Source organism: Podarcis vaucheri, assembly GCF_965113315.1.
Source record: "Podarcis vaucheri genome assembly, chromosome: 15".
Taxonomy (NCBI): Eukaryota; Metazoa; Chordata; class Lepidosauria; order Squamata; family Lacertidae; genus Podarcis; species Podarcis vaucheri.
Window position 1 is genome coordinate 5,197,323 of NC_138753.1, and position 25,282 is coordinate 5,222,604.

The 25,282-nt window shown below is 45.7% G+C and overlaps 1 protein-coding gene across 7 annotated transcripts in view; it reads left to right on the top strand.

Annotated features, from left to right (window-relative positions):
* LOC309520196 (uncharacterized protein) overlaps nt 1–25,282 on the top strand; it is a 64,799-nt gene that overhangs the window by 603 nt on the left and 38,914 nt on the right. For 2 of the 7 annotated variants that reach the window (XM_082201685.1, XM_082201687.1), the window contains exons 1-13: nt 114–1,678; nt 3,581–3,727; nt 5,926–6,040; nt 9,011–9,123; nt 11,428–11,602; nt 14,105–14,333; nt 15,831–15,954; nt 17,235–17,403; nt 18,453–18,631; nt 19,552–19,695; nt 21,002–21,163; nt 23,635–23,750; nt 24,830–24,873. In XM_082201685.1, coding sequence (XP_082057811.1) covers nt 1,547–1,678; nt 3,581–3,727; nt 5,926–6,040; nt 9,011–9,123; nt 11,428–11,602; nt 14,105–14,333; nt 15,831–15,954; nt 17,235–17,403; nt 18,453–18,631; nt 19,552–19,695; nt 21,002–21,163; nt 23,635–23,750; nt 24,830–24,873 — 1,849 coding nt within the window. In that variant the 5' untranslated portion in view covers nt 114–1,546. Of the gene's footprint in view, nt 1–12; nt 1,679–3,580; nt 3,728–5,925; nt 6,041–9,010; nt 9,124–11,427; nt 11,603–14,104; nt 14,334–15,830; nt 15,955–17,234; nt 17,404–18,452; nt 18,632–19,551; nt 19,696–21,001; nt 21,164–23,634; nt 23,751–24,829; nt 24,874–25,282 lie in introns of those variants that run through there. The other 5 variants (XM_082201683.1, XM_082201682.1, XM_082201684.1 and 2 more) reach the window with 5 other exon arrangements.

Sequence of the window (25,282 nt, forward strand, 5' to 3'; positions counted from 1 at the left end):
GTGGCCGGAGGAGGCGGGCGGAGGAGAGCTAGGCCCGGAGGGCCCGGTCGCCATGGCAACGGGGGAGCCGGGCCTGCGAGGCGGAGGAGAAGCTGAGCGCGGCTTCCTTGAGCCCCCGTAGGGGAGCTATTCAATAATAAGGATAATAATAGCAATAAGAGTAATAATTCTATTTTGTGGAACGCAGCTAAGTTCCTCTCAGAGTAAGCCCACTGAAATCAGTAAACCTAAGTTCCATTGTCTTGAGTACGGCTAACATCATTATTCGCCCTTTACAGTATTGTTATTATAAATATTTTGCTGTTTTTATCCCTGTTGCACATTTCTATTATTACTTGTTGTCTATCGTTGCTGTTATCATAGCTGCTGATCTATTACTGTATTGTCATTGTCCGCTTCATTGTATTTTTTGTTGTATTACCATCGTCAACATTGTTATTGTTTTGTTTGTATTAATTAATGTTCTTACTGCCATTATTGATTTAGGGTTGCATCCGACTAAGTTTTAACTCAAGAGCAGACCCATTTAAATGAATGGGACCAACTTTGTCATGTCCGCTTATTTCAGTGGGTCTGCTCTGAGCTTGACTGATGTTGGACACTAAACCTTATTGATTATTCTACATCCCTGGCATACATTTAAAGTACGGTACTCTTTACTGATTCAACAGCCATGGAAAGTGCTGGGAAGTGTAGTTTGCTAAGGGTGCTGGGAATTGTAGCTCTGGTAGGTCAGCACCCTGAACAAACTACACTTCCCAACATTCTTTGTGGGATAATCTATGGCTGTTGGAAGTGCTATAAGAGTGCTTTCCATGTATGGTGTAGATGTGAAATTAGTTACAGTACAGTATTTGGATATTGCAGTCAACATCCTGTAGAAAACAAGTCAGGTTTAATGCACATCTTGTCCGAAGCAATCTCTGGTGATGGTTCCTAGATTTGCTGTATGAGCCTCTGCTTATGCACATGGACCCTCTTAGTTGCATTGGTGTCCATCTTCATATACCAAGGGTCCACCCCCCACATTTTTGCAACCCAAAAGGCACATTTGGAAGACTAAGAAACTGGCCTAGGTGCCACCAAACATCCATTTAATGAAAAAAGAAATTCTGGTGTTCAGAACCCCCTTCCAAACAGGCATTTCCCCCAAATAACCCAGACCAAAGTAAGCAGGCATCCCTAAAAAAACCACACAAAAAACAGGCAACACTCCTAACAAAACAATATAGCCAAAATCTCAATTTAAAGTTTTTTTAAAATGGGTACGGGTGCTATGAATGTGTCTGAGGCACCATGGTGTCTGTAGGTGCTACGTTGAGAGTCTTCAAATGCATCTTTACACCTGTGTATTAACTTTTTTTTCACCTGGCAAAGTCCTTTTTATCCAGTGCTTGGGATTGTGCTTGTAATAATTTGGACCTCAGCTCTTTTGTCTGTGTTGCAGCTTTCCCCCTCCAGTGTCATGTCATGAAGACCTTCTAACTGGAAAACTAGAAGTGATTGCATATCACTTGGCGGCGGGGGGGGGGGGATACTTCATGAAATGGAGAAAGAAACTGGAGAAATATCTGGACACCCAAGAACAAAATTAGACAACCATAACCAGGCTTGCAGCATCTCTTGGTTCAGTGCCTGCCTACAGGAAACGCTATTGCCTGGAAAGCCATGGCATAAGGTACTAATCTTTGCTGTAAAGCTTGCACCCTCTTATTTTTCTTCCTTTGCTCCTCCTTTCCTCCTCCAACAACAGCAATACCACTTACCATTTATATGGCATCTAGGATGTTCCAAAATACGTTTCTCAGCCTTTATTTTAGGTCCAGTTTCAAATTTCTGCAGGGGCCTCATTATTATAATAATTGTTGTTATTATTATTGTTACATTTATATTCTAGCTTTCCTCCAAGAAGCTCAAGGAACATGGTTCTCCCCATCCTTAGGAGGTTCATTAGGCTGTAAGAAAGTAAGTGGCCCAAAGTCACCTAGTGAACTTCATGGGTGAGTGAGGATTTGAATGCTGGTCACTCAAGTCTTAGTCCAACACTCACCACAATATCCCACACTGAAGCTCGCTGGGTCTTCACCCCTCAGCTGAACTTAATTTGCTAGGCCCAATCACCGTCTGTCAGCCAAACAAACTTCATAGGGTTGTTGTGACAACTGCATGGACTATCCTTAGCTTCAGAGTTTGTTACCGGTAATTAGTGACATTTTTTCCTCTTGCCTTTCCTTTCAAGGAATTTATGCTCATAACAGCCCCTAGTGGAGGGGGAGACTAGCCCAAGGTCATTCAATCGGCTTTACAACTGAATGAGGGTTGGGATGGGAGCAGGGAGAGAGCTGGCCCTTGTTTGACACTTATAATAAAATAATAATAATAATAATAATAATAATAATAATAATAATAATAATAATAATAATAATAATAGAGAGCCAGTGTGGTGTAGTGGTTAAGAGCGGTAGTCAAGTAATCTGGGAAACCGGGTTCGTGTCTCCGCTCCTCCACATGCAGCTGCTGGGTGACCTTGGGCCAGTCACACTTCTGTGAAGTCTCTCAGCCCCACTCACCTCACAGAGTGTTTGTTGTGGGGGAGGAAGGGAAAGGAGAATGTTAGCCGCTTTGAGACTCCTGAAGGGGAGTGAAAGGCGGGATATCAAATCCAAACTCTTCTTCTTCTTCTTCTAATAATAATAATATAAATAAATAAATAAATTTCTTTATATCCCGCCCTCCCCAGCCGAAGCCAGGCTCAGGGCAGCTAACAACAATAAAATAATACAGCATTCTAAAATCATTTCATTATAAAATTAATTCAAATCAAATTGATGGCAACCATTCAGCTATAGTTCTGTGAAGATTGCCAAAGGAGGATGTCAGGCTGTGCCTTGGCCAAAGGCTTGGTGAACAGCTCTGTCTTGCAGGCCCTGCAGAAAGATGTCAGGGCCCGCAGGGCCCTAGTCTCTTGTGGCAGAGCGTTCCACCAGATCGGAGCCACAGCCAAAAAAGCCCTGGCTCTGGCTGAGGCCAGCCTAACCTCTCTGTGGCCTGGGACCTCCAAGATGTTTTTGTTTGAAGATCGTAAGTTCCTCTGTGGGACATAACAGGAGAGGCAGTCCTTTAGGTATGAGGGTCCTAGGCCGTATAGGGATTTAAAGGTTAAAACCAGCACCTTAAACCTGATCCTGTACTCCACCGGGAGCCAGTGCAGCTGGTATAGCACCGGGTGAATGTGATCTCGCAGCAAGGACCCCGTAAGGAGTCTCGCTGCAGCATTCTGCACCCGCTGGAGTTTCTAGGTCAGTCTCAAGGGCAGCCCCACATAGAAAGAGTTACAGTAATCCAGTCGCGAGGTGACCATCGCGTGGATCACAGTGGCTAGGTCAGGGCGAGAGAGGTAAGGAGCCAACTGCTTAGCTTGGCGGAGATGAAAAAATGCCGCCTTTGAACCACTAAACTGCATTGGAACTCAATATAGGCAAATGGAAATAATAAATTAGATTGCAAGTAATTCCTAATAACTATTGTGTGTGTGTGTGTGGTGTCAGTGCACATGCAAAATAACTGATGATTCTTCTAGGTTTTAGAGAGATTGGAAACAGCCTTCGCCGATGAAATAAAGGATAAGATAAGAGACCCAAAGCAAAGAAAAATGGTTTTCAATCTCCTTGGCCAGAGCTTTGTCAAAAGATATTTCAGTGACTGCCCTGTTCAGCCTGATTCACTTGTAAGTGTGTTATAAAAACTCAAGGCTAATAAGGTCACATTAAAACAATGACTTGTTGGTATAGATTCTAGTCGTGGCTAGTGTGCTGGGGCAGAACTGCAGAGCTGCCCTCCTGATATCACTGTTGCCACAGCTTACCAATTGCTGGCCAATGCAAGGCAGTGACAAGGTCAGGACTGTGCAGTCACACCAGCAAAGCTACTGTGGACATCTGCCCAGCCACAACTTCACTGCTGCTTTACCAAACCCAGCCCCCTCCAGGTGAACTATAGTGGCACCAGGTTCAGAAGGGCAGCTCTGCATCTGTGCCCCACCACACCAAGAGCCAGAATGAGGGGCTCAAGGGCTCCAGAGCCTACCCAGGGTTTGTTTTCCTTGGAATGAAAGTCCCTGGAATCGCTGGTGTCTTGAGGATATTTGGTTATACAGTGGTACCTCGGGTTACATATACTTCAGGTTACATACACTTCAGGTTACAGACTCTGCTAACCCAGAAATAGTACCTCGGGTTAAGAACTTTGCTTCAGGATGAGAACAGAAATCGTGCTCCGGCGGCGCAGCAGCAGCAGGAGGCCCCATTAGCTAAAGTGGTGCTTCAGGTTAAGAACAGTTTCAGGTTAAGAACGGACCTCCAGAATGAATTAAGTACTTAACCCAAGGTACCACTGTATTTACACATATAAGTAACTGACGATGAAAGGGCTCACAGCATTTACATTCCAACATAGTTTGCTTCCCCATTACTGTAGGTTTTTGAGGAGGGTTCCCCAACACATGGGATGTGGGTGGCGCTGTGGGTTAAACCACAGAGCCTAGGACTTGCCGATCAGAAGGTCGGCGGTTCGAATCCCTGCAACAGGGTGAGCTCCTGTTGCTCAGTCCCTGCTCCTGCCAACCTAGCAGTTCGAAAGCATGTCAAAGTGCAAGTAGATATATAGGTACCTCTCCAGTGGGAAGGTAAACGGCGTTTCCGTGCGCTGTTCTGGTTCACCAGAAGTGGCTTAGTCATGCTGGCCACATGACCCGGAAGCTGTTCGCCGGCTCCCTCAGCCAGTAAAGCGAGATGAGCGCCGCAACCCCAGAGTCGGCCATGACTGGACCTAATGGTCAGGCGTCCCTTTACCTCACCCCAACACATCTGTACTTGGTCAACTCTTTAGACATGTAAATAGGGTGCTTAACAGGCCCAGCTACGGCCATTGAGTTCTGACAGTAAGATCTGTTCTACAGTGGAACTGTCTCCCTTGGGAGGTTGTGGACTCTCTCTTCTTGTAGGTTTTTAAGCAGATGTTGGATGGCCCACCCTTCAATTCTTGCATTGCAGGGGCTTGGACTAAATGACCTTTTACAACTCTAGATTCTAGGTTTGGCCACTTCTGCAATCCCTTCTACTGCCAACTCCCATCTTACAAATACAAAACCACACAGTTGGAGGGGACCCACAAACATCCAGACCAACCTATCAGTCCGATAACATTACATTTGTTGCTCCAACCACATTTGCCTCTGGCCACACCCACCACTGGCATGTGACTCTTGGAATTTTGTCCAGAAGGGAATGCAGTCCTTGGGCTGAAAAAGTTCCCCAACCCTGGTTTAATGGAACGCAGGAAACTGCTTTATACCAGGACAGACACCATTAGTCTGTCAGTCAGCTTCCTTCTAAGATCTGAAATGGAGATCTTCCCCATCACATGCCAATTTCTCCTTTTAACCGAAGGTGCTGGTGACTGAATTTCTGCATGTAAAGCAGGGGCTACATTACTGAGCTGTGTCCCCTCCCCTGGTGACCAAATGGCTAAATGGAGCCCACATCTATTTAACTAGAAAGAACTGAAATTTTACTACTGAGAAAACTTGGATATTTACTGCATCTATGCTGAAAAAACTCAGTTTTCTTTTCTGGGAAACACCTCTTGATAATTAAGCTAATAATTCCTTTGGTTCCACTCTATAGAGTGGAGCATAGCTCAGTGACAGAACATCTGCTTTGCATGCAGGATGTCCTGGCTTCAATCTCTGACAACTCCAAGTAGGGATGGGGAGAGCCGTCTCTGAACCCTTGGAGAGCTGCTGCCAAATGTTGACAGTTCTGAGCTAGGTGGATCCAGTGGTCTGACTTGGTTTTAAGGCAGTTTCCTTTGTTCCTGTGAGTTACAACAGAAAGCTAATTGTTGAAAACGACTTTCTCCACTTAGTCCTCCACCACCATAAGTGAGATCAACAACACAAAGCTGGAAGAAGCTACAAGAGTCTGGCTACAGAATCAGTCTTTGAAAGCGGCAGAAAGTATTCACTGTCATTTTCATTCAGGTGAGTCAAGATGTTCTTTCAGAGCCTGCGCACAAACTAAGGCAATAGAAACAATCACCAAGAGAATGGATAAAACTCAGTCTTTTCCAAGCCCACTTAAGGTTCGCCTTTCAAAATATAAAGCAAAACCATGTTATCTACTGTTTGGTTCTAGGCAGAAACCTACCTTTACTTTCTTGGCATTCTTTCTTTTCTACGGGCTCTGGCCTTCCATGAACCTCATGACTTTATAAGAAATGTTTAAAAGTTGGCTTAACAATCATTGTGACCCTTGGTCCCACCTAGCTCAGTATTGTCTGCATTGACTGACAGCAGCTATCCAAGGATTGAGGACAGGAATTTCTCCCAGCCCTACCTGGAGATGCTGAGGATTGAACCCAGGGCCTTCTGTGTACAAGACAGATGCTCTACCACTGAGCTACTCCCCTCTCCCCAGAAAGAGCATAGGAACCTAGGGAACTATCTTACACAGAGCCAGACCATTGATTCACATGGCTCTCCTGGGTTTCAGACAGGGAGTCCTTTACCTTGCCCATTTTGCAGTTGATAAGACATGGCACTTGTGATCACCAACTAAACCAGTTATCTTGTTTGTTTCCTGAATCCTGAGTTTAGTGTCAAAGGACAATTCGGTTTTCTTTGCAGAACCCCTACAGGAGGTGATAGTTTAAGCTTGCTGAAAGCGTTGTATTATTGTGCTCATCTTTACATCAAGGCGGGGTTAAAATAGTTAATTGTGAGGGTACACTTCATATCAAGTAATGCCAACTTTATTGATGCCGTGATCTACAGAAATAAACCATAGAAAAAGTCCAGATTGGCAAACACTTCCACAGTGGGGCTTCATCCATATTCAATGTCACTTAGCAGAGACCGTGGCCTTGATTCTCCCGCCCCTGTACACAGCACACCAGGGCTGCATGCTTCCTGGCCAGAGAATTGTCAGTCATCCTGATCAGCTGTTTGGTGGGAGAGAAGTGAAGAGGGAATTAAATCTAGCCCATTGCTCCCCTTCTGAAACAGCTGATTAGCATGATTGCCTATTATGTGGCGTGGGCTTTTCATGCAGTTCCTAATCCAGCTAGGTGTTTGTGAGTGGAATCTTGATTTTGAGTGCCATCCTATCCATGTCTATTCCAATGTTAGTCCCGTCCCCCCATTGAGCTCAATGTGGCATACTCCCAAATAAGTAGGTGTGTAGGACTGCAGCCTTAGGCATTGAACTCAGCATGGTTAGGATTGTGCTGTGAGCGTCTGTATGCTTCCTGCCTGGAATATGGCAACTGGGCATGTGTGTGTGTGTGTGTGTGTGTGTGTGTGTGTGTGTGTGTACACATATTATTTCCCACTCTATACCTAGGGCTCAGGATGAGTTATAAATGTGCCTTACTCAGAGAGCCATCAAGCCAATATCCTTTATGAGGAGTGATTTTGAACCCAGTCTGTTATGACTGCTGTCTTCCCGCAAATTCTTTTCCCTCGTGGCGATGTTATTGTGTGGTTTAATTTTTAAAAATGAGTCAATGAAAGGGGGCCGGGGGGGGCGGGAAATGGACAGGGAAACCTATTTGACTTGCAATATCCTTGCTGCGTGAGCTTTGAAGTAATTACAATTTGTACTGGAAGAAGTCCCGCTGTTTCCAAATTGACTTTGCATTGTGGGAAACCTGAAAAATATTGCGCCATCTAGTTCTGCCAGAGAGCAAAAAAATAGAATAAAAAAATTAGATGATTGCACAGCCCGTCGTCTTTTTTATTATTATTTTTTCAGCGTATCGCCTCAGATTAGTTTGCATGTGAAAAAGACATCTGTTTCCTTTCATGTTAATAATATCGCTGTTTTCAAAGGAGGTGGGGGGGATGCTTTAAAAAAAGTTGAAAGATCAGTTCTGTATTCTTGACACACTGAAAACTTCCCATTTGCTTTACTGAGAGTTCCAAAAGGAGCCTTGGAAGGATTTAAAAGGCAGGGTGGGTCAATACCAGTATTGTAAATGTCTTTTTTTTCCTCCTTGAGCAATTGGAATGTATGCAGTCAGTGTCTTTTGAAAAAGAGAGAACAGGAGACTTGTGACATGTGTGTTTCGTTATGGTTCTTGATTTACAGCAAGACTGGGAAACCCTTTTTCAGTCCAAGGTGACAACTACGGGGACCCAGTGGGAGCATTCCATCAGTGGGTGGAGCCCAAAAGTGGGCAGGGCCAGACCATAAAGTAAGTGTGGCCCAACAAGCCGTTGGGCTCCATACTTTCCATTCCACTAGCCAACCATATCTGAGGGAGAGGGTATCACATAGTCAGGATGCTGGAATGAAGAATACCCTCTCCTGAGTAGCTGCAATTACACACCCTTAACACAAACACAATGACACAAAACACTTAACATCCCCTTAACACGCACATACTTGACACAGTCCCAAGTGTGCAATCATTTGCAAATGCCACGAATTGCAACAGGATGAGGAATGGAGAGCGAGTGGACATGCAGGTGGTACAAGCGAAATCAGCATCAAGTCAGCTAAAAAGCAAGCCATTTGCTCTTGGAGCAGGCTCCTCAATGGCTTCTCGTTCTTGGCCACCTGCCGAACCCAAGCAGTTCTGCTTTATTCACTTGCCTGCATTCAGATCAGCCAGCCTGTTCCTGTCAAATTGTGCCCACGAGCTGAAGTGTGTCACTGTCCCAGATTTCCGCAGCTAGTAGCCACCAGCCATGAAAGGCAAGTGCCTCCACTTCTTTCTAGAGCAGGGGGGTAGGGAATCTGTGGTTGTCTAGCTGTTTGGGTGCTCCAGTTCCCATAAGCCCCTGACAGCATGGCCCAGTGGTCAGGGGTGATGGGAGTTGGAATCTGGAGGGCCGCAGGTTGCCCCACTTGTGTTCTACAACAAGCAAGTAAGCTGGATGGAAGGTGGTTATCACAGTCACACCTCCTGGTTCATAAATGATCAGAGATTTTAACTTTCTGCGGAGCAGGTGCTGAGGCAGCCAGTCTGGCTCCTGAGATGGTTCATTTTCTTGACGACGTCTACAGTGTTGTAATAGCAGAGATGGAGTTGCTGTTGGCCACCTGTGGAGCCCACCACAAGGTAATAAATGCATTTTCCCTGTTCTGCTGATGATACTGCTTTTAAAGCGTATTAAGCATTTCTAAAATCCCAGATTTGGGATATGTGTGAAAGGAGGGGCTTATATCTCACAAGAGAATTGCAATGTTCCCCACCACCCAGGGCTGTTTATCAGTGAGGGCTGGGCTACCCTGGGTCAGTGCCGGGGGGGGAGTTCCCCCCCCCATTTCCCTGTGGTCTTCAATTGCTGCATTCCTCCACTTCTGTGGAAGAAAGTAAGCCCCAATGGAACCTAAACAGAGATAGATATATCTGACTGATTCCTCTTCTCTCAGCTTCTCACTTCTCCAAGCTTCTGTTCATTATTATTATTATAAGACCTTGCAAAAAATCATTTGTATTGTAGCGCAAATTTCTCCTGTATGAAATGTTGCCCAGCACACACGTTTTTCTTGGCAAGCAACTTCCCTTGATGTAACACATTTTATTCATTACTTTCACTAATATATGCATTTTTATTCTTTCCCCTTATGTAGCCATTTTTTTTTTGGTACACATTGGTTGGAGAATTGAATCACAAAATTCAGGAAAATGTGAATTTTGAAAGATAGCTCTCTTTTGGTCCTCATATTGTTTTGGAAAGTGAGAATTATTTTTGATTGATTGAATTTACATCCCGCCCTTCCTCTCCAAGGAGGAACAAATATAGAAATAAAAAACAATACGCAGAAACATTCTAAAGCAGGTTAAGACGTTCCAAAAACAATTACAATTGAAAGCATTATTCCATCCAGTGATCTTGAGGTGGCTGGGAACAATATTCTCCAGCCACCAAATGCCTGGATAAACAGGAATGCTTTCAAACTCCTTCTGATAGTTAATAGAGATGGAGACAGGTGTACCTCATTAAGGAAGGCATTCCACAACCAATGAACCACCACTGAAAAGGCCCTGCCATGTGTCAGCATCAACTGGGCAGCCTCTGATGGCGGCAGCACCAACTAGGCCTCACCTGCCAATCGTACTGTCCAAAACATTTGGTATTGGGGAAGGCACTCTTTTCGGTACTTGGGTCTCAAGCCATTTAGGGTGGATGGCGCTGTGGGTTAAACCACAGAGCCTAGGACTTGCTGATCAGAAGGTCAGCAGTTCGAATCCCTGCGACGGGGTGAGCTCCCGTTGCTCGGTCCCTGCTCCTGCCAACCTAGCAGTTCAAAAGCACACCAGTGCAAGTAGATAAATAGGTACCTCTCCAGCGGGAAGGTAAATGGCATTTTCGTGCACTGCTCTGGTTCGCCAGAAACAGCTTAGTCCTGCTGGCCACATGACCCGGAAGCTGTACGCCGACTCCCTCGGCCAATAAAGCGAGATGAGCGCCACAACCCCAGAGTCGGTCACGACTGGACCTAATGGTCAGGGGTCCCTTTACCTTTACCTTTATGCTAGTACTAATTTCGCCCAGGAGCTCACTGGAGGCCAGGCCAGTGCTTTCAGGACCAGTGTCACATGGTCCCATGGGATTGCCCCATTTATCCCAAGATAGGTTCTCATTAAAATCCTAACTGAGCTTATTCCCCCCCCAATAAAAACCCTAGCTCCCTTTACCTAGCTTTAAGTGTGTTTAATGATCCTATGAAAACAAAGAAATAATAGTAACCTTGGCCTGTTAATAAACATTCTTTCCATAATGGTGTAGTTCATTTTTATCCCAGTTTTCTAATAAAAGAATAAAGTGGCTTGCGATAAAAATAAATGATGATGAGCTATAAAGCAATAGATCATTAAAAGTAAAAGTAAAACATTAATACACAGAGCAGATGAAAGAACTTGGCTTGACTCATCACAATGACAGTGTGTATCATCGGTGATACTTGGTGGGGGGGAAATCTGTTTTTTGGAAAATTTCCATTTTTTCCTGTGGAAAATATTCTGTTTTATAAGTTATTTAATAACAATGAATGGGTGTCAACTGCAAATACAGTGGTACCTCGGGTTACATATGCGTCAGGTTACAGACTCCGCTAACCCATAAATAGTGCTTCAGGTTAAGAACTTTGCTTCAGGATGAGAACAGAAATCGTGCTCTGGCAGTGCGGCGGCAGCAGGAGGCCCCATTAACTAAAGTGGTGCTTCAGGTTAAGAACAGTTTCAGGTTAAGAACGGACCTCCGGAACGAATTAAGTACTTAACCTGAGGTACCACTGTAAATACTAGGCATGTTTGACAGTTTTTAAAAAGTGTGCTTTAACTGTTTGGCATGGCTGCAGCCTTAGTTTAGTAGCCTCACCAAACTACAATGACTGACAGCAAATTCTATCTTCATAGGCACATCTCGAAGGAAGTGCGCAAGGAGGTGAAGCTTTATGTAAACTGCCCCAGTCATCAAGGGACTCGGGAGAAACTTCCGTGGTTCTGCAGAGGCCCAAATCCATTGAGAGTAAAGACATTTGTCTAGTCTTATCCGAAAGACCAGCTTCTCAAGTCAATGGAAATGGAGAAGGTACCAGCTTTGCATTCGAAATTCTAAAAGTGAGGCTTAAACCTGTGTATGAAAAATTTGTTCAGCCCAACATGCTTCATTAAAAATCTCTGGAAGCTGCCTTGTATCAAGTCATATCAACATCAGTCCATCTAGCTGACAAGCAATAACACTCCAATATTTCCATCTCCTCCCAGGAGATGCCAGGGATTGAATTTGGGACATTTCACGTAATATAAAGAATGGTCACATCCATACCATACATTTAAAGCACACTGCTTCCCCCCCCCCCATTTAACCCTGAGAACTGTGGTTTCTTAAGGGTAACCGCAAATTGTAGTTTATGCCTCACACAGCTACATTTCCCAGAATTCTTTGGGGGAAGCCAGAGCCTTAAATCCAATTCAGACGTATGGTGTAGATGGGACCATAATGTGAAAACAAGGGCCAGATCAGGTGAGATGATGGAGATCTGCGATTTGATCTCCTTTTAAAAAAAATGTAGGTGGGGAACAGCCACCACCAATGACTTGGGCTATATGGCAGGGGGAAAGATTTGGTTTGGGACCACAGCATTGGGGAGTTAACCCTTTCTCCACTGGTGCTATTTTCCTGATGAAAATTCCCCCTCCAGCTCCTTGGTCCTCATCCAAATTGGGGGCAGGGGGAGGTCACTAGTGCTTTCCCCACAAAATGTAGAGGAAGGGGAGAGCCGGGCGTTACGGGTCCCTATCATTTTTAGTAGTTTGGTCATTGTACTCATGTTACATGTGTTAACTTCAAAACCATTATGTGTACACACCTAAAAACTCTGAATGAGCGAGTCATCTCCAAATTGGATATCATTGATTAATTCACACTACATCTGCTGTGTGTGCGTGCGTTTGTTTGCCTTCCCTTCCACTGAAAGAAAGAAACCAGATCCGCTTTGAAAGGTTTGTTTTCCCCCCTATACAGAAACATAAGAAACATAAAAAGCTCTCCACTTCAAAGGCACCCACAAGTGTTTGCTTTCACAGCACTAAGAGCTAATAGAGGTTATTCCCCTCCTTCCTTCAGCTGATACAGAGTGTCTTCATCTTTTATCCATTCATACTAAAAGCAATTCGGTACACTGGTGCACCCACCCAAGCGCGCTGTGAGCGAGGCTTAATTTACCGTGGCGTATGTGTCACTTTCCAAAATAATCCCACTCTGCCAGCTTGTTTTCAGCATAGTCCCATGAGCCTTTTTAGCTCCACAGCGCTGGAGTATTTTAAATATTTTGAATCGGAAGCCGGATAGTTCAGTTGTGAAGTATGCACAGGTTGTGTTAAAAACTGGGAGAAAGGGTGGCTGGGTTGGTGGGAGAACAGGTAACAAATAAGCACCTAAGAAAGCAGAAAGCTCTCCAAAGTCTCTTGCATTGGAAAAATAATTTCAACATCCTAATGGAATGCCTGCAATTCAGAGAGCCACTTCTGATGTGCTGGCAGCCAGTGGGCATTTTGACTTTCTTCTTTCCTCTCTTGACGCTCCTTCTCTCCAACATGTTCCAAACCACTTTTGATCCTTTGTGCAGTTTCAGAAGTGGTTTGCTGTGTGGTATCATGCGGCTGCTCTGGTTTGGTTCTTTGGATCCTGGCTGACACACAGATATATGGGTATACATCTATCAGAGCAAAACATAAGAACATAAGCTGGATCAGGCCAAGGGTATTCTCCCTACTTGTGATTCCCAGCAACTGGTTCTCAGAAGCACACAGCACCCATCAGTGGAGGCAGAACATAGAGTCATGTGGCACATTAAAGGACAGAGTCATGTGACACACTAAAGGTGGACGCATTTTTAGAATCCTGGACTCGCGACAAAATTTAGTCCATCATTTGTATGTACGATCTTGGTGGATCCAAATAAATAAGGCTCATGGGTCCTTATTGGCATGCATTGATTTCCAGACATGTTTAAACTGTAGGTCCAAAATCAACACCTGTTGTTGTTCAGTTTATCTCTTTGGTTTTGTGATTATTATTTATTTATTTATAGCATTTGTAACCCTGCTCTTCAGCCAAAAGCAGTCTCAGAGCAACTTGCATACCAGCCAAACAAGACAGTCCCTACAGTCAATAGAGAGATAGATACACAAGGGAGAAGGGACAGGGAGAGGGGAGTGGAAAACCAGAACCAAAACTCAGGCAGCAGTTTGTAAACCGTTTGTTCCTATAATGACCAGCTGGCCCAGATTAGGGGCAGGAGGTGTCTGACGGAGCTGGGCTTCCAGCAGACCTGATGGAAGGTGTCCTATGGCTTCCCATCTCTCCCACGGAGGCAGCCTGATGGAATAGCTGCCCCTGGGTGACAGCTGAGGAGAGGAGGCCTGGTGGGGCTGGCCTACCACAAGAGAGCCGATCTCAGCCTCCCCGCTCCCCGACTCACTGGAGTGGCTGCTCCCAAATGATGAGCTGGGGTGGAAGGTAGTAATAACTTCCCTTTCCTTGACTGCTTAGGAGTCACTTTTTAAAAATTACGTCTGTTCTTTTCAGACTTGCAGTTGCATATCAGACCTGAGCTACACCCCCCTGTTCTTAGCTGCCCAGAGAGCGATTTATTAGGCGATTTGCTCTGTGCCATAATCTCTCGAGGTTCCGAGAACATGTCAGCGGCGTGTGAAAGTCTTAGTGGGAAACTGCTTCCTAGGACACTCCGGCAGTTCATTTGGATTGATAAACTCCTGAGAGCCATCTCTGGAAGCCCGCAAACCAAAGAACTCATGTAAGTATCTCCGGGAGTGCAGCTGAAGAGGGGGAAGACAAGTTCCTGACCGCTCCCCTCCCTATGTTGATGAAGCAGGGGCTGTGAACAGTGGAGCATGTGCTTAGTGTGTAGAAGGCCCCGGACCCAATCCTCACCAAAGGAGCTTGAGTATTAGGCTAGGAAAGACGTCTGTGTCCCGGAATGGCTCCTGGCTGCACACCCTCTCAGCAGGGACTGTGAGGAGAATCATCCATGGCGGTGACCAACCTGTGAGACAATGCTTGGCACAGCAGTAGAGTCGGCCATTGCTGGTGCTGTGAAGGCATAGATGTCTTCTGGTCTGATGTGAGATCCCATGGGGAAAAGCAGGAAGTCTGGTTGAATTCTGCAGAACCATGGACAGCTCTGAGTGACCAACTTGCTCCAACAGAGACAGGCAGCAGGCTTAGGCCTTTTGTGCCTCTACCTCCCCAGACTGCCTCCTCCAGTCTCCACACCCTGAGAGAGTCTCAGTCTTAAAGAGCCAGCCCTCTAGCCTGAAGGTGGGCCCCCCTTCTTTCCACAGCCTTCCTCCTGGTGCTCCGCTGCCCCTGTCAGACTGGTGATGTGCAAGGGGAGTCACCTAGTTCTTTATGTTCAGGGGAAGGTGTCCAGACTCTGGCCCTATAAGCCCTAGTGGTCAGGGAGTTTCCTCTGGGAGTTGGAAGAATCATAGAGTTGGAAGGGTCATTTACTCTAACCCCCTGCAATGCAGGAATCTCAACTAAAGTTTCTGTCAGGTGTGTGTGCAGGAGCCAGGCCCTGTGACCAATAGGACTTTGCAGGACTGGGGCCTTCCTAAGTTTGTTCTGAAGAGGCAAGGCATGGCCTCACAGGTGAGGCTGATTGGTAACTCACAGCGCCTGGTGGCAAGAGCTGGAAAGGGTGATAAGGTCAGCATTTCCCTTCAGCTCTTTGCCACAGCAACACGCTTCCTGCCTTGCTGCATTTGGCTTCTTGCTTCCTGATCCTTGAACCTTGGCTTCTTGACTCCCTGCTTCTTGATCCTCGGACCCTTGGCTTCTTGACTCCTTGCTTCCTGAGCCTCGGACCCTTGGCTTCTTGACTCCTTTCTCTCTGACCCTTGGACTCTTGGCTTCCTGACTCCTGGCTTCTGGACCCCCGTTCCTACTCCCACCCTACCATCTTGCCCCAGGTCCTGATGTCCCCTGCTGGGACTTTGATCACCCGTGAACCGGACCATGACAGTTTCCATGACAGATGGCCACCCAACCTCTTAAACTTAAAGGCTTCCAAGGAAGAAGCGCCCACAACCTCCTGAGGGAGTCCATTCCACTGTCAAACAGCTCTGTCAGAAAGTTCTTCCTGTTGGTAGGGTTGAATAATCTGTCTTGAAGATTTGGTCATTGCTTCTGCTTTCTGGCACTTTGAACTCCGCTTCTGGCTCCATTCAATTAAAAAAAATGAGTCCTGAGACCTATTTTAAAAAACCCAAAACTATAAAATCTATCCTAGGGCTACTGAGAGAGACGCCAGAGAGGACTTTGGGCAAACTGTAGCATGGCGGATGGCGGAACTGAGTCTCCGAAGTGCCACACGGTCACCTCTTTCAGGTCTTATTGAAAATGCAGTTGTAGAGGTGAGTTGAAGGACCCTGGCAGTTACAGGCATGTGCGAAGGGTATGCCCAGACACACCCTAATATTTCAAAAAACGGGGGATTGTGGTGAGGAGGAAGAGGGTATGGAGCAGCAACCCAGTTCCCTCAACTTCCATGACTCAGTGGGAAGCTGTGGGGTGGGGGTGGGGGTGGGGGTGGGGGTGGGGGAAGAAGCAGACAGAGAGAGAGGCAGGCAAAATAAAAAGGCTGGAATGGCCCTGCAGTTTCTGCCTACGCCTGTCTCTGGAAGTGGAAGTGTTTCCAGCAGTGACTTGACCTGGTGCTACTATTTGTATATAGAGCTCATAACGGCTTGGGACCAGTTTATCTGCAAAATCACCGTACCCCAAATGTGCCCATTTAACCACTTCAGTCTGCAGAACAGCACTGTTACAGGTGCCATGATACTCATTCTGGATTTGTTAAGAAGTCAGTCTTTTAGTGTTGCAGGACACTCACTTTGGAACCCCCAGCCTATCAGGCAGGCATCTTCGCCATTGTCCTTTTGAGGCCTGCTTAAGGCTTTTTTTGTTTAGGCAAAGCCTATCCAGACATGTAGAATGTTGGTATGTTTTTTCTAATCTGGTTGTCGTTTACTGTTGATTTTAAATATTATTTTTGGGAATGTTTCAAATAGCTGTTTTAAATTGTTTATACTGATATTGTTCTTTTTGTTTTGATCCTTTTCCCCCGGCAAGTGGCATATAAATTTCGTAATGTAAGTAAATACCTTGACATGCTGGGGATTACTAATTGATTTAAAAACACTGAAAAACCACACACATGTATATAATACACACACACACACACATATATATATTTAAAATATGTGTATATATACATATACATATACATATACATATACATATACATATACAGTATATACACACACACACACACACACACATATATACCGGTATATATGTTGTGTACAACCTGGGATAATTGAACCTGGCATCTTCTGCATATGAAATCTACGCTCTGGCGTGGAGTTGCTGTCGTTATTATTAATATATTTACTCAAGGCGGCTTACGTATAAAGCGACAACTGCTAAAATCATAGTTATGACCCCTTAGTTCCTGCTATGGGCTTATTTAGAAGGACTGTGTTACAACACCAAACACACTTTCAGCTGTTAAAACTGAGAAGTTTTGTCCTATATTAACTTGAGTATTTTCACTCCCATGCTGTTCTCACTGCTGCATGCCAAAAATACAGCATTCCCACCCCTCTGCCACCCACCTAATTTCTTCCAACAGAAATACAGAAGCGTTCCCTGCATGTGTTCCTTTGCTACAAACGAGCAGGTGATTTTGGAGACCAGCAAAAGCTTAAACGTCCTGTATGTTTTCAACGGCACCTATGACCCCTACCTCATCTACTGGCTTTTCCCTCTGCAAATGGCATTTAAGCAAACAGCACCAAGAGGTAAATCATTTACCGCCCAAAATGGCTGCAGGATTTCTGTTGTTTCTCTGTGTGCAGGTGTTATGCCTGCATCTGTTGGTAGGTCTCTTGGGTGATTTGAAGCGTTACATTATTAATTAAATTTATATCCCACTCTTTCTCCCAAGGAAGTCCAGGGTGGCAAACAACAAGAGAGAAAACGATAAACAAAAAAATATTAAATAGAATGCAGACTTGGAAAGATCCCCAAAAGGCCTGTTGAAAGAGGAAGGTCTTCAGTAGGTGCCAGAAGGACAACAGGGATGTTGCCTGTCTCCTATTCAAGGGGAAGGATTTAAGTAGATCAGGGAGGATCCCAAAAGTTTAGCAATGGCAACAACAACATGAATGTCCTCTAAAATTATACTTCTGAAATAAAGAAAGCCATGGCGTTGGAATCTGGGAGGTGGAGTATTTCTGGGGTAGGTTTTCGTATGGAAGGATTGTGATCTCAGTTCAGTTTGGGTACTCAAAACTAATTCCTGGGCTTGGAAGTATTCTAATTGCATACTTTTAGCACCTAGGTTAGGCTGACATAGAATGGCTAGGTAATACAAGAATTACAGAAACCTGCTAGAGCAGGAATTGGGGAATATTTTTCCTGTTGGTAGGTGGGGGGGGGGTTAGAATTGGTGGTAGTTGGGACACAAGCCAAAAGTTAGAGCATCTTTCCTTTTCTCTCTCTTTGTGCCAACATTTTCTCTCTCTTTGTGCCACTCCTTTTTCCACACTCTTTTTTGACAGTCCCTCTCTCTTCCTTTCTCTTGTTCTCTCTTTCTCTTTTTGCCTCCCCCTTTTCATACTTTTTGACACCCAATTTCTTTCTGTCTGTCTGTCTGTCTGTCTGTCTCTCTCTCTCTCTCTCTCTTTCTCTCTCTCCCCTTTTCACATTCTCTTTTCTGCCACCCCTTTTCTCTGTCTGCAACAGCCTTTTTGCTCCCACCCAACTTGGTGATTGAAATGAGCTACTATGGGGGGAGTATCTTATAAATATATAAAGGTTAACATGATTGCTTTGATTTTAATTGTAGCAGAACACCCCTATGAATTAGCCATGTACCTGCATTCTCTACACCAGAACCTATTCCCAACTTGGGGGGAACTCTTTGTAACAGCGGAGTCAGTGATGAGCCTTCTGGAGAGAGAAGATGCTGAATTCTTTGCTCACCTTCATCGCGCTTTCAAAAAGAATGTCACAGTTGACCCTAAAGTACCTATTTATTTATTTATTTATTTATTTATTTAAGATATTTGTTTGCTGCTCTTCACCAGAAGATTCTGGAGGAGTGTACAAAAGCATGAATAAAATTAGATAAAAATACAGTTTTGAAGTAAGGGACGCAGGTGGCTCAGTAGTCTAAACCACTGAGCCTAGGGCTTGCCGATGGGAAGGGCAGAGGTTCGAATCCCCGCAACAGAGTGAGCTGCCGTTGCTCGGTTCCAGCTCCTGCCAACCTAGCAGTTCGAAAGCATGTCAAAGTGCAAGTAGATAAAGAGGTACCGCTCCGGCGGGAAGGTAAACGGTGTTTCTGTGCACTGCTCTGATTTCACCAGAGCGGTTTAGTCATGCTGGCCACGTGACCCGGAAGCTGTACGCCAGCTCCCTCAGCCAGTAAAGTGAGATGAGCGCCGCAACCCCAGAGTCGGTCACAACTGGGCCTAATGGTCAGGGGTCCCTTAAAATGACATAGCTAAAAAATAACAGCAATTTAAAACAAAAAAACCAAAACAAAAAACGGAGCCCTCTCTGCCCAGCAGCAGCGGCAGCAGTTCTTTATGGAGACCGCCAGGCCCTGTCCTAGGCCAGGCGGTGAGTGGCAGGACTGGGGCCCCCAGGCACTCAGCAGGGGAGTCCTGGGTCCATCAGGTAAGAAAGGGGTGGGGTATCACAGTTCAAGGACACATCCTACTGAAGAAGAACAAAAGAAGGAACAGGCCTAGTGTGGTCTAGGGAGGGCCAGACAGGGAATCCCAGAGGGCCTTAAGTTCCCCACTCCTATATTATGCCTCAGATTCAAGAGGCAAATTGGAATGGAAAGTGCCCCATGCTTGTAGGAAGTAAAGAATGGTGAGGACCCTCTATTATTCCCCCACAAATGCTATGGTTCTTCCCCCCCCCCTTTTTTTTAGGATTTCCTGGTGGAATTGATACTTCAAGAAAGAGGGAGAGCTCAAGGGATCTGCGCGTTTGAAAATGGATTCCCATCAAGACAAAACGGAACCAAAGAAATACTGGCAAGCCCCGTGGTTTTCCTTAGGAAGTGGATGGGAGAGGTAAAAACGAAGAAGCCAGCAAATCCTTTTTTGGTAGAGTGGGGAGCTTGTCAAATAAATTGTTTGCCTGGCCACCCTTTACAACTGAAAACTTTACTGAGGTGGTCAGAATATGTCACAGAATCCTGTTAGCCGCCAGATTTTAGACCCCGTGGAGGAGATTTCTCATAAGGGTGAAGTTGTGTAATGTTTCTGGAGTGTGTCTGCAGCACCAGCTTGCAGCCACAAGGGGGCTGTCCTGCAGCTACAGCCACACTGCTGTGTCCAATGTGTGCTCTGGCTCAGTGGATTCCAGATTCCCATTCTTCAGCTAGTGTTATGGAGGAAGAGGGGAGAAACTCCTTCCCACCTTGACCAACTTGTCAAGGAGCCCCGACTGCAGAAAGGACAGCTTCTATGGCAGCAATATCCATTGTGCTTACAGAAAGTGGCTAATGTGTCATGAAAAATGAAATAAATCATTAAAGGCTCCTGTGAGGCCCCTCCACTAGAGGGAGGCTGCTCGCTGTGTCTCTGCATGATTCACTGCTCTGGCAAGGTAAGATGTTCAAGCTGGAGCCTCACGGGCAGGGTTCAAATGTTGCTTCAGCACCAGACTGTTCCTTAAATAGAACCACAGCTCAGTTTGGGTGGCTCTCTCTACCTGCAGTGAGATAAGCCTCTCTTGTTTAAGCCTAGCTTGCCTCAGCAGCTGTTGACTCATGCTAGTGGCTACTGCTGAGGAACTGCTAATCCTGCTATCTGTGTGATTGGATCAGCGAGTCACTCCTCCTGCACAAATGCAGAATAAATGACCCAGCTGCAGAGGGGTCTTCCCAGTGCATCTCTGCGTGATTCATTCCTCTAGCCTCCCCTCCTTCTAATTTGCCTTTGTTAGGTGCAGGTAACTGTGCCCTGACTTTGCATCAGTTGTGATTGGATCACAGGACAGCAGAATTACTTGCCTTTTGAAGAAGCTGCCTGTTGTGTCTCTGTAAGAATCACCGCTCTGGTTCCCAGTCAGCTTCCGCTGGAATTATGTGGTTCCATCCTATCTTAACATCATATGCAACTTGGAGCGTTATTGTCCATCTTGCTCTTGCAGAGAAGCAGGGGAGTTAATTGCCTTTGGAGTGAAGAGTGACTTACGCAGAGTGGGATTGCCTCCTGTTCGGATGGGTCATTTTTGTGCTCTCACATTCTGAAAAGAAACCTCTTTTGCAATGCCCTCCTCCAGTGTAGCTTTAGAAAGAAAATGGTGCCTCGGCTATCACGCATTGGGGAGACACTGGCACCAAGATAAAACTGGCTTTCCTGTCTCGCATAGGGGTTTGTCGGTGTTCTGAACTTGCCTGCTGTCTTGTTGATCTGGGACCAGTTATTCATGAAAGACTGGAGCCTGGATGTGATGCAGAATTTCTGTGTCTCCATCCTTCTGTTATTAAAGGAGTCATTCATGGCAGCTGATGACTACCCAGCAGTTCGACAAGTGTGTATTAGCTTGCTTTCTATTTGGGGGCTGCAGTTGGATGGGGGGGGGAGGGAAAGAATCTGGAATTTTGATTTCTTGCTCATATTCTTCCTCTTACTGGCTTCACTTCTCCCTGCCCTCCCCTTCCTTTCTTCTCTCTATACATTGCAATAATAAAAAACAAAACAACAGCCAGTGGACCACCTAGTCCACCTTCCTGCTCTCACAGCGGCCCCCCAGATGCCTGTGGGAAACCCACAAACAGGATCTGAGCGCAAGAGCACTGTCCTCTCCTGAGGCTTCCAGCAACTGGTATTCAGAAGCATCATAGAACATAGCCATCATGGCCCGTAGCCACTGATAGGTGCTGGATGGAGAAGTATTCTCTTGTATCCATGTGCCACAACCTCAAGCATCAGCCAGGACTCGTGTCTGACACAGAGGCAGTGCACCATCCAGGCAGGTCTTTGGAGGAGAAGTCTTGAGCTCAGGTCCTACTTGCACTTCTGGTTGGGACTTCAAGGATGCTGGACTAGATGGGCCACAGGCTCTTCCTGTGTTATTAAGCTACCGAGCTGCTGAGTACAGGCCCCCTAAATTGGGAGCCCTTGGAGACAGAGACCTCAAACTAGGATGCCATGAGGCAGCAGCACTTCATGAACCAGATTTTTTAATGGGACTGCCTCTCCTGGTATGCCCGACAGAGGACCTTAAGGTCCATGAATAACCGTAGTTTAGAGGTCCCGGGCCCTAAGGAAGTCAGACTATCCTCCACCAGGGCCTTTTCAGTGGTGGTTCCGACCTGGTGGAATGCTCTGTCCCATGAGACTAGGGCCCTTCAGGATTTAACCTCCTTCCGTCGGGCCTGTAAGACAGAGATATTCCACCTGGCCTTTAATCTGAATTCAGCCTGATCTTTTATTTCCCTTCTCTTCCCTCCCCCTCCCCTTTTATGAAGATTACCCACTCTGAGACCCCACAGCTAATTCTCCCCTGGCCTCATCGCTGGCCCAAATGGAACTAATTCAGCCAGCTAGCCCTGGTGATTATCTAATGCTTATTTCCCCTAAATTGATTTCCGAATTTTGAATTTTATTGCTATTCATGTTTTTATACTGTATTTTATGCTGCTTTTACAATTAAGTGTTTTAAATTTGTTGTTAGCTGCCCTGAGACTGTTTTTTGAACCAGGAAGGGCGGGGTATAAATAAAAAATTATTATTATTATTATTATAATTAAACCTCCAAAGAGCTACCAGGGGTCTTGGGCTCCCCAGTGCTTGCTCCTCATTGCTGTCAATGCACAAAGTGGAAATGGATGGGGAAGCAAGGGGGTGCTAATTTCTGGGCCACAGGACACTTCCTCGAGGAGGGCGGAGCTTAAAAGGGATAGTCTGGCTCAAAGGAGACAAAAGGTCTTCCTTGGAGCCAGTTGCCAACTTGGAGCTGTCTGAGGTCCTGAAGGCTCCAGTGCGATTCAGCTGGATCTGCCCGCCTCGTGGGCTCCTGCTGGAGTTACAGCCCTGAGGAAGGGCTGTCACCCATAGAATCATAGAACTGTAGAATTGGAAGGGACCAAGGCAATCATTTGGCCAACTCCCTGCAATGCGCGAATATTTCACCCAGTGTGGGGCTGGAACCACAACCCTGAGATTTAGGTGTCTCATGCTCTGCCGACTGAGCTGTTGCTCAATGGCAGATCATCTGCTTTGCATGCAGAAGGTTACAAGTTCAGTCCCCGACAGCTCCAGGCAGGGCTGGCTGAAACCCCAGAAAACTGCTGCCTGTCTGTGTAGGCAGTACTGGTCTAGGTGAACCCAATGGTCTGACTTATTATAAGACAGTTTCCTATGTTTCTGTCTTGTTTCTGTGTCAGATGAGGATTTGGGAGACCTCGGTTCAAATCACAGTTTGGACCGGAAGCTCACCGGGTAGCCTTGGGCCAGTCTCTCTCCCCTGCCCCTCTGTCTGCTCCTCTGTCCTCCTCTGCTCCTCTCTCTCTCTCTCTCTCTCTCTGGCTAACTTACCTTCACAGAGCATTTGTGGATAAAATGAGGTTTATTTCATTTCATTTCATTTTTAATTTAAGCAACTGCCTTTTTATACACAAAGCAGTTTAGAATCCATAGAAATGACAAAATATACAACAAGTATCACACCTATTATAACAATCCGATCCAGTGATGATAATGTCATGATGAGCTTGGTAGCATCATTTATGTTAAAAAGAATAAGAAATAAACCTATTAGGAAATAAACCCATAGACAAAAACAATTCAGCCTTTCATAATGAATATTGCGGGGGGGGGGGGAGAGCGGAACAATAAGGTGAGTTTGCAGAAACAAATCATATTTTTCAGGTGTCCTTTTAAGGGAGGGGGGGAAATGCCTTTATTTCCAGCAGAAGGTGGCCTTGATGCCTATGAAATACTGATGATCCAATCTGTATCATGCAGAGTGTTGAATTCCTCTCTCCCTCTCCCTCTCAGGTGTTTCTGTCTTCAGCCTCCCAGCTTCTCACAGCTGACATTCAAAGGGCTTGGATTCACTTACAGCAAGGGGGCTTGCCTGCTGATGTTCCTGGGCTTAATAGACTGAATCAAAGGTAGAGGACCACACCCTGGCTCAAAAATACCTACAAGGCCAGTTGGCAACCAAATAACAGTCGTACCTTGGATCCCAAACGCCTTGTGAGTCGAATGGTTTGGCTCCCGAACACCGTAAACCCGGAAGTGAGTGTTCCGGTTTGCGAACGTTCTTTGGAACCCGAACGTCCGACATGACTTCTGCAGCTTCTGATTGGCCGCAGGAGCTTCCTGCAGCCAATCGGAAGCCGCGCCTTGGTTTCTGAACGTTTTGGAAGTCGAACGGACTTCCGGAACAGATTCCGTTTGAGTTTTGAGGTACCACTGTACACCAGGGATGGGGAACAACCCTAGCCATGATTGTTGCTGCTGCTGCTGTTATAGTTTCTTCTACTCAGAGTAGACCCGCAGAAATTAATCGACTTCTGTTAGTCATGTCTATTAATTTCAGTGGGTCTACTCTGAGTAGGGCAAAAGTAAAGTGAACCTATAGGAATTTAGCGACTTCCATCTACAAAAATGGATGCAATGGATACCGCTCATTGCATCATAGTCACGGGTGGCTCTTCCTGCGTTAAAGGACACTGGCTTGGACTAGATGACTTCTGGAGTCTCACACTCCTAATTTTGGCATTCCAATTGTTGTGCTGGCTGCAGCACTCTTAAGCCACACTTTCTGCCCACTCGATCTTCCTCCTCTTGCTGAGAAAACACTGCGGTGCAGCCATTCTCTCATTTGACTTATAAATTAAGGAGAGCAATTCTAAATCCTTCAGCCACAATGAATATTTTATACTGGGAAATTATGCATGCCTGTCTGTGCTGTGTGCGGAAATAGTTTTGCGATGCTCATGTGTGTAGTTGTGGTTTTTGGTTGTTGTTTTCACGTACAAATGCTGGACTCTGTTGTTCCTGCTTTTGTTTTTCTGGGATGTGTGTGTTTTTCACAGCAGACTGCAGAATAACTTTAATGAGCAAAAGTAATTAAAATGAGAATTTAGCTCTGATTGTTGCCTACTGCTCCCTCCTCTTCCTCTGTGTACTGAGAGGAGGAACTAAATTATGAAAACCCACTAATTAGCACTATTTGCATGTGCAGGCCGCTTGTGGATCTGTCTCCTCCGAGGCATGGCTCAGCAGAAGGTACGTAACTCCCCCCTCACAACCCGCCCTGTTCTAGGTTGATGCTAATACTGAAGAACACAAAAGAGAGAGCGTAAAGGTTAAAAGTCCCTGCAGATCACAATAGCTGGCATGCCTTAGCAGAGATCTCAGCTACCACAACAATCATGACTTACTCTACTGTGTATTGAGCCTTTCTAAAGCACTCCGCAATCATTATTAGATTTCCTCTGAAAAAAGGGTTTTAGACTCATTCAAGAAACCACAGTGCCTGGTAGAATAAGCCATGCTTTTTGTGACATTGGGTGCCTGCTTCTTCTCACCCCCTCCAGGCCTGGTATTCTGCAATTACTGGGCCAGGCTGGTGGGCTGTTGTTGTTGCTTGTGGGTCACGGGTGCAACAGTTGTCTTGTCTTGTGAATCACCTTGA